The 9389-nt window shown below is 50.1% G+C and overlaps 2 protein-coding genes across 2 annotated transcripts; both read right to left on the bottom strand.

Moving 5' to 3' along the window:
- Positions 1-585: 585 nt before the first annotated feature.
- H257_16863 (hypothetical protein) lies at positions 586-1870 on the bottom strand (the record flags this gene model as incomplete). The annotated part of the gene is made up of 3 exons (XM_009845452.1): positions 586-922; positions 1022-1404; positions 1454-1870. The coding sequence occupies 3 exons, from the start codon at positions 1868-1870 to the stop codon at positions 586-588; spliced, it is 1137 nt and encodes a 378-aa protein (XP_009843754.1).
- Positions 1871-2941: 1071 nt separating this feature from the next.
- Positions 2942-4957, bottom strand: H257_16862 (hypothetical protein; the record flags this gene model as incomplete). Its single annotated transcript, XM_009845451.1, has 1 exon — positions 2942-4957. The coding sequence occupies one exon, from the start codon at positions 4955-4957 to the stop codon at positions 2942-2944; it is 2016 nt and encodes a 671-aa protein (XP_009843753.1).
- Between the last annotated feature and the right edge of the window lie 4432 nt (positions 4958-9389).

Below are 9389 nucleotides of genomic sequence, written 5' to 3'. Positions count from 1 at the left end.
TTTGTGCCTTCTAGAGGCTTTTCCTCAGAGTAGAAGACAGCGCAGATTCGTCACGAAACATCACAGGATGTCGTGGCCAATCATAATCTAAGATTTGATTGGCTGTTGGAGGAACTGGCACATCTAGAGCCAGTAACTACTCATCTGCCTGCTGCTGCTATCTGCCCATCCAACTATAACCAGACCTCCAATTGATGTGTAACTTCGGGTATTTTCGACGAATTTGGAGGGACCGTCACCTCTCCTGGTTATTTCTGTTAATTCTGGATACAAATGCTTACCGTACCATTCGATTCAATGTTGGAGTGGTACTCGGCTGTGTGATTGACAGTAGATCTTTAAACCAGTAGATGACTGGCTTCCTGTATACCTGCCATATTTCCAATTTGATCATGTCAATTCGGAAATAGTTATACAAATAATCAATACAAGGGACTTCACGAATTCACCTTGCAGAATATCAAGAGCAATGTGTTTGTGTCAAAAATCGTTAGTTTCCGAAATGACCAAGTTACTGATTATTTACTGGACCACTGATCAATAACATACTTGGTGAAAAAATCAACGAATTTAGACGCTAAACTACTAGAAGCGCATAACACGGACAGCATCCATAGCGGCACGTTCTTGACGGTTCAACCGATAACGGCGTTGAGTTTCTTGACGCTTGCGCTTCTTTTCATTCGCCATACGTTGGTAGCGAGCGAGTACACGGCCATAAAAGTCCTCGTCATCATGGCGCAAGGGTAGCAAGGACAAGTCAAAGTTTGTCAACGCAAACGTAACTCGCTGGATCGCAGAGTAGTTTCGCTCGGACCACGTGTACGTGGCGCAGGATACGCGCCAGAGGGAGCACACTCGGCCGAAGAAGTTTTCCACGATCACCCGATTTGAGGAGACGTTGGCATTTCGTTCCAAGTCGCTGGCATCAAGAGATCAATGGGCGGGACGACGCTTCGGGTGGATGCCACGCAATGAGTGTCTGATTCCAATGTAGCCCATGTCAACAAGACAAGCCCACGAGCCACGATGCAGGGCAGCCTGCTCTCCATGGTCCGGCACAAGGGATTCGGAGGCCGACTTGGCTAAGTTGGCAAGGTGGACATGTTTGCGAGAGTTCATAATGGTAAGGTCGTGCACAGATCCAGGGTCGGCAGTAGACATGGCAACACATCGGCCATCTGGCGACACAGCTGCTTCGATCTTGTAGCCATACAAGTGGTGTTTACCACTAAAGTAGTGCTTCTGCTCAGCAAAGCGATCGGCAGGTCGGTTGGAAGGTTGAAACTTGACGTCTACAGCATAGAGAGCGTATGGAAAGTGGGCAAAGCGCTGACCTGTCTGGGTGAGCTCCGCCATCGTCTCTGTAGTGATGAAACGTCGGTAGAAGATGGGTTCAATCACCTACAGTGTTGTCTGTTAGAGATTGCACACAACATATATACTCATCTACCGAGAGCACGCGCATGATAAGCTTCTCAAACGTTGGTGCCTTGAAGCCATAATCCGCAGCGTGCTTTTCCCATGACGAAAAGTGCTTGAGGACGGTCAGAGCCATGAACATGGCGTCCTTCGGGCTCGTAGGAGATCGACGGCCGCGCCCTTCCATCCAAGCCGATTGCATGGCAGTGCCCACGAAGGACCAAAGAGTTTCAAACTCAGTGACAGTGAAGTTTGTCAGCGTGCGGATTTCCTCTGAACCGAGGTCAGTTATGAACTTGTCCATGATAGGGTGCGCAGCGGCCTCATCGCTTTCATTAGCCGCTCTTGTGGCCTCCCCATGGGTGGTGAAGGAAGCCTCGAGATACGACCAATCACGAATGGTCTGGTCTTGGAGGCGATTAAGGACGGCGTTGGCGTTGATGGGCATTGCGATGCAAATTCAATTGTGTGGTGGGCAAGAAGTTTGTTGACTTGCCAACCTGACGGGCATTTTGATTCATTTTGGCGGCAAACATGTAGTTATAGGGGTTGTTGAACTGCAAGTTGTTTAAACAGCTATGCCAAATTTAATCTCCTTATATAGTACATTTTAACGATATCTCAAATTGCAACTTTTCGTCCAGCCTCTACATGAAAACTACTCATTTTAGATAATTCTTGTTGGTCACATTTATATACACGTTTAATTGATATAGCATGTCACAGTAGTGGTAATGATGCGGCGTTGTTCTGAAGTACATGCTACATTCAGCAAAGACTGGTAGCATCAATCTGAATGGCAAAGCCCACTGCACACATAGGTAGGTGCCCTTATGAATATTCGTTCGCATGTATTTAATCGTATTTTTGCCTTTGGCACTTCGAGATTGAGGAAGATATTTGAGGACCTCGTAAATCGACAGTACCGTATGTGAAGAATCAGCAACACCATTACTTCCCAATTGCCAAAGTAAAACCGATAGTTGTCATACTTCAAGTCAGACATACACCAATTGATCAGTTGCTCAATCTATGACCAAGTAATCGGTTATAATGTAAACAACCCCTATTATATACAATATATGTATGTCAACGAACAGTAAGTCATTAATTCATCCCAAGATCTAGTGAACTGAAACTACATGGGAGAATTTCGAAAACATCAGCAAATTTCCGAAGTACCCTTGTTCCTGATGAAATGCGCTTTAGAATTTTATTCGCAACTGCTACGGCAGTGCTTATATCACTGAGATGCCCTGCTCAATCCTGGCCGTGGAAGACTGTTCCAATAGAAGAATGTACCTGGTTTAGCAATCTACTGTATATAAATTCGAACCTTCCGGTCGAGTACTTAACGTTACTGGTACCCAAGAACTAACTATCAATAGGCGAATCCAAGGATGATCTCACAATGCTATACTTACATTGGAGTCAATATATTGTGTGCGCCGCACATTAAAGCCACAGACACATCAACCAAGACATCGTTTTCTTAGTTTGTCGTTACGAATACACAACGCTACTCCCACAATAAGCACTTCTTGGACGGGTTCAAGTGCGAGTCGGTGGGGCACTGGAACACACGGGCAAACTCAGCGTTGTTTTGCAACGCCCCTGTCACGCGGAGCCGACCGGACAGGTACTTGCTCCTCAAAATTGAGCGGAGGTAGTCATCCGCGTTCTTGGAGCACCAGGCTTGGGCGAACGACAAGTAGAACAACTTGTCGCCTGCTTCTTCCGTGTACTGCGACGGGAACGTCTTCAAGTACTCGTGATACGCGCGGAAACTGGTCTTGAGACCCCCGTTGTCCGCAATGTTTTCTCCCAAAGAGATCTTGCCGTTGATGTTGCCAAACACAGCGCCAGTCACTTCGCTCGTGACGACAAAGTTGGAGTATTGGGCTCGAATGCACTGGGCTCTCGTCGTGAACGCAGTGTTGGTGGCGTTTGACCACCACGGGTTCTTGTTACCGTCGCCATCGTAATTGCGGCCGATGTGGTCGAACCCGTGTGTAATTTCGTGTCCGATGAACATCCCGATAGCACCAAAGTTCTGGGCGGCGTCAAACTGGCCGTCAAAGAACGGTTTTTGCAAAATGCCGGCCGGGAACACAATTTGGTTCGTATAGGGGTGGTAGAACGCGTTAACATCATGGGGGGCCGGGATGAACTTGTGCTTGTTCACAGGTTGGCCGTTCAGCTTCAAGTTGGTGTCGATGTTCACTTGAGACACCTTCCACCGGTTGTTCAAATACGACTTCGAGTCCAATGTCAGCGTGGGGTACAGCTGCGGCTTCTCCGGGCCACCCAACAAGTGTACAAACTTGGACAGCTTCGTTTGCGCGTTGGCGCGGGTCGAGTTGTCCAACCAGTCGGCGGTGGCAATGCCAGTGGAGAAGGACGACTTCAAGGCCTTGACCAGTTCGTCGGCCTTCTTGGCCGTATCAGCCGGAAACACCTCGTCTATGAAGTACTGGCCCAAGAGGTCACCCAAAGTTTTCTCCGTCTCAGACAAGCAGTACTTCTCACGAGTAGGTTCCACGTCTTCGCCTTTGATCTTCTTGCCGAAGAAGTTCCAGTTGGCCGTGCGAAATTCAGGGGTCAAGTGCTTCGACGAGGCGTGGATGAGCTTGTACTCCACGATGGTGCGGAGGTTCTCCAGTGTCGTGTTCTTCAATAACACTTCGGTCTTGTCAAAGTAGTGCTCTTCGCGAAACCCCGCCCAGACCGTCGACCTACCACCCTCATCGCGGACGTCGAAGCCGTTGGCCTTGAGCCACGAGCCGATGAGCAGCGGGTACTTCTGGTCCAGTTGGTAGTACGTAAAAGCAGTATACAGGGGTGCAGCGGCCTCCATCTCTTTGAGCTCTCTGGGGATGACACCCTCCAGAGTTTGCTCGAAACGGACGATCACCGGCACGGCAGCCGCCGCTTTCTCAGCAGTGTAGCCAGCGAGCTGCAACACGGACGCAATGTACACCTTATACTCGGCTTCGACGGCCTTCCACTTGAAATAGTTGAAGTAGTACGGGCGATCGAGCGGTAGGGGGGCTCGAAAACCGAAGAGGGCGTGCTTGGTTGAGTCGTTGTAGTCAGGTTCGGACTTGATGTCCATGAATACAGGGATGCCGTTCTTGGTCAATTCACCAGCCACGACGAGGAGGTCCAACGTGGTGTTGGCCGACCGAATGGCTTTGAATGAGTCCTCAAGCGGAGTCAATCCGAGCGACGATAGCGTAGCCGTGTCCAAACAGGAGTTGTAAAACTCACCAAGCTTGGTCTTGTTGTCAGAGTAAATCTTCTTGAATATGGCTTTGTTTTGGATGGCGATCTCATAGAACGACGTATCAATTTTTTGCTTGTCAGGGGGTACCACAGCATCCTTGTGCCACGCGCCACACGCATATTGGTAAAAGTCTTCGCAGGGGTTGATGGAGTAGTCGATGAGCTTGGTCACAGACTCGGGGAGTTCCGTGACGGAGCCAGCCGTAGCGGCAGCGGCCAACACGCCGAGGGAGATGAGGACTTTGACCATCGCAGAGCGAAACGGAAAATGAAGTTGGCCAAAAATGTCAACCATTGAAGCGAAGGCCAGGCGTGCAAGTCGTTAAACGCAATCAACAGGATTCTCATAACAAATACTTGAAGTACTACGTAGTACTTCTACTAGTATCATTGACCAAGGTGCATCCACCAACCTATCTCGATGAGACATTGAAGTCGGCATGTGGAAAACTAACAGTAAGCTTAATTATACGTACAGAGAACCGAATGGAGTGTGTCACCAAGGATATTTTATTAAATTTGTAAGCTATCATTTTTTTTATCAATCATGAATAGTCTCTATCATTCGCTTCGATTGGCCACTTGTACTGGAAGACTCATGCACTAAGTTGTGATTACGACTTACAGTGTGCTGCAGCCACTAGGACAAACCAGGTTAATAGTGAAGTTAAGATATTCCCAAGTGGAATAAAATAGGACAATGGATATGCATTTTGGATGCAAATGGACCAATTCTGGATGCACAACACATGATGAGCACGAACCGTGCCCATCATCCGGACAGTGTGCTGCAGCCACTAGGACAAACCAGGTTAATAGTGAAGTTAAGATATTCCCAAGTGGGATAAAATAGGACAATGGATATGCATTTTGGATGCATATGGATCAAGCACACAACTGTCCATACTCGCTGAGGTATCGGATAACCGCACACAGCTGTCCATACTCGCTGAGGTATCGGATAACCGCACATGTTTCAATTGCAGTCGCTCTGGACACTTTTCTCGCGCTTGTCCGGAACCTCGCCATGTTGCGTCAGCTGTGCCTCCCTCACACGGTTCCTCTCGTGTCCCACTTGATAACCACTCGCGTCGCCCTCCTAGCGGTCCCCCTAACCTCTTTCATCCCGACCGATACGGCGCCTCGCCCCCACCTTTCCGAGCTCGGGTGCGGCGGGAAAAGGTCGCTCTTAGAAGTGTTTCACTACATCACGTGGCTGCGGCAATTCGCCATTGGGTACCAGCTGTATGGCGGCATGGACGAAGAAAAACCTTCGAAGCCGCCGGTAGAGAAACTCGCGGCCTCGTTCACGTTTCAGCCAGGTCTATGAAGAAAAGCAGCCCAGTGGCGCGTCGATCACGCCTCCTACTTGGCGTGCCGATAGAAGAGACGAGCCGCCAGAGTGACCGAAGTCAAAGTGCCTGAAATGTCAGTCGACGGCACACCGAGTGTGGGAACACCCTGGCATTACAGATGCCGAGGTAAAGAAGTTGATGGACGACTTCCATCAGGCGCGCCGTCGGTCGGTGAACTTCGTGCCGAGCACGAAGCCTGCAAACAGCATGAAGTGTCAAGCGTCTATCGAGGACGTTCTCACACTTCCTCAAGTGTTGCTTGACTCTGGGTCTGACGAGACGTTGGTGTCAGAAGGCCTCCTCGTGGCGCTGGAGCGCCTTGGTGCAAGTCTCAACGTTGAGACAAAGCCAAGACTCATGTTGAAGCCGTATGGAGAGACAACGAAGCCTCTCCATGTGACGCGACAAGTGCAGTTAAAGACGGTTATGTTGGAAACGTCAATCGGCCAACTGGTTTTGCGTGGACTTCGAGCGAAAAAAAGGAGATGGAGATCGACGTTCTCATTGGACGTCCCATTATGGAGCGACTGGGGTTTTCAGTCGACGGCATGCTTGTCGACGCTTTGAAGTAGCATCGAGTCTGGGATACGGCCGAAGCGGGAGATGCCGACCAGACATCGGCGAATGTAAACCGGCTGCAAGAAGCGTATCAGGAAGACCCTGAAGACGTATTGTACGCCGAGGACGTTGCGTGTTCCACTCCAGCAATGTAGAAGCCCGCCGACCAAGACTACGAGATAAAGCGCATTCTCGACGGCAAGATTGCTCAGGCCATCCAGCTTGGCCTCTCCCCTGCGCATGAAGGCGAACTCTGGCGTATTTTGGATGATCACGCCGATGTCTTTCGCCTGGAGTTTGGGCAAGACTTGCCGGTGGATGTCGAGCCGTTAAAGTACGGCTGAAGGAAGGAGCGGTGCCCGTGAAGTGTGCGTTGCGCCGGTACCCGCCGGGCCACATGGATTATTTGCAACAGCATGTGGAAGAGCTCGAGACCGCAGGCCTCATCTACCTCAAGAAACGTGCGACATGAGCGGCAGCACCGTGGATTGAATATCGAATGACCATAGATTTTCGCCCGATCAACGCATGGACGATCCCCATGCCCTGGCCGATGCCGAACCTTGACGCCGCGATGGCGACGTTGGTCGGCATGAACGTGTTTTTCACGTTGGACTGGCTGAAAGGGTACTGCACCCATCCTGCCATATGTGGTACTCGTTCACGACACCGTTCGGTGTTTACACGCCAACCAGAATCCTCATGGGACAGAAGGACGCCGTGGCCTATTGCCAGTCCGTGGTGAACGAAATGTTCGGTGAACTGTTGTACGCCGGGGTGCTGGGTTGGTTGGACGATCTGCTGGGGTACGCAGACAGCTCGGACACGCTGTTTGTGTTGTTGGACAAGGTGCTGTCCATCTGCGAAAAGTTCTGCCTCAAGCAGCATCCGAAGAAGTGCGATTTCTTCTTGATGAAAGCCACGTGGTGCGGGAAAGTGATTTCCGCCGAATGGATCTCCCATTCCCCTGATCGAGTTCAGGGCCTATGTGCACTGGAGACGCCAACGTCTGACGCCGATCTGCAACCATTGTCTGCGCGACAAATTGGATGCTAAGCTCGGAGCTGATAGATGCGCTGCGGGGCCTGTTGGACGTGGTGACGAAGGCCGCTCGTGGGTCGAAGAAGACGGCGCTGGCGCGCATCAAGTTGGCTGCCGTCGGATGGGCGTCCGAACATGATGTGTGTTTTGCAGAGGTCAAGGACACGTTGCGGCAAATGGTGAACTATCGCATCCATCTGCAGACAAGATCATTTGCCTTTACACCGACCCACCAGCGGCCTTCGCCACCACGTCCAACAGGCCCCGCAGCGCATCTATCAGCTCCGAGCTTAGCATCCAATTTGTCGCGCAGACAATGGTTGCAGATCGGCACCAGACGCACTGAAGAACTATTGGGCGCTCGCCGCAACGCCGACGGAAAATTCGAAGTGCACGTCAGGTGGAAGGGCCTGGACGAAGGAGAATCGTCATGGGAGCCATACCTTCAACTCTATGAAGCCATTGCATCGTCCTGCGCCACTGGATCGTCAAGGAAATGCGCGACGACTTAGAGGCGACCCCTGGCCATCCACTGAAGGGGGAAGTGTTCTGCTGCGTCCGCATAAGTGTGTCGTGTGCCCTTGGAAATCACCGAGGGCAAACCGCACCTGCATGGGAGGTCGAGATCCTTCTGGTTTCGACGCGTGTCCAACATCGACGACTGGTTAGTATAAAAGGTTAATACCAGTCAGTTTGCATTGTGAGTCTAACCACCGTTGTGGTTGCTGTGCTGGTCGACGGAACGTCGACAGTGTGGGATGCGGAACAGCAATCTAAGTAGATTTCCAACATGCTACAATGAAAGGCATTGGCTAGCGGCCTTGCGAATCCTAAGATACTTGAAAGGAACATCCACGTATGGGCTCTATCTCAATGGTAATACAAAACAGATAGACTACGATGTCTTTACGGACGCTTCTTCGCGAGTCAGTCAAAAGATCGTAAACCCGTCTCCGGATATCTAATTCAGATGGCAGGGACTTGTGTCAGCTGGGCAAGCTCTATACAGCACTGCGTAGCGCTTTCCACAGCAGAAGCACAGTTAGTGGCCCTTAGTGAAGGCTGCAAATAATATGAATGGATTCACACACTTTTGAGTCAAATGGGTTTAAACTTAAACCGCCGAATTACAGTATGGTGTGACAGCGGTGCTGCAATTGATTGCGTCAAAATACCAGAAAACCACAAGGGTACAAATGTTGTCTTGCGCCGGTGTTCACAACCGACGACTACCGTGTTCACAACGGTGACCTCGATGACAAATCCAAAAGTAACTTCATTATCCAGTCCATAAGTCAGTTCCTTCCTATCACTTCACTACTCTTCTACCAGTCATGCATCATACAGTGTACCATCAGCTCGGAACATATGCCGCTCCGATCCAGGGCATATTTCACACTCTTCAAATGTCGTTCGTGACCAACATTCGGCTACCCACACTCAGGCACGGGGAGTCGAACAGAGGCTCGGCCGATAACAACAAAGCATATTGATACTCGAACACTCTTCATTCGTGAACTGTTTCAAAAGAAGAAAATAGGCTTAAATTATTGCTCATCTAAAGAGATGATTGCAGACATACTAAGCCACTGGCCCAGCAACAGTTTGCATGCTTAAGGGCAAAGATGGTGTGCACGATCTAGCTAAACCAGAGAGCTCTTAGTGGGAGTGTTAGCCATATGCATACAAGGATTGAAGTTACATAGATAAAGCTATATATATGAGATT

Source organism: Aphanomyces astaci (genome assembly GCF_000520075.1).
Source record: "Aphanomyces astaci strain APO3 unplaced genomic scaffold supercont1.93, whole genome shotgun sequence".
Classification (NCBI taxonomy): domain Eukaryota; phylum Oomycota; class Saprolegniomycetes; order Saprolegniales; family Verrucalvaceae; genus Aphanomyces; species Aphanomyces astaci.
This window is presented reverse-complemented; position numbering and strand designations above follow the sequence as displayed.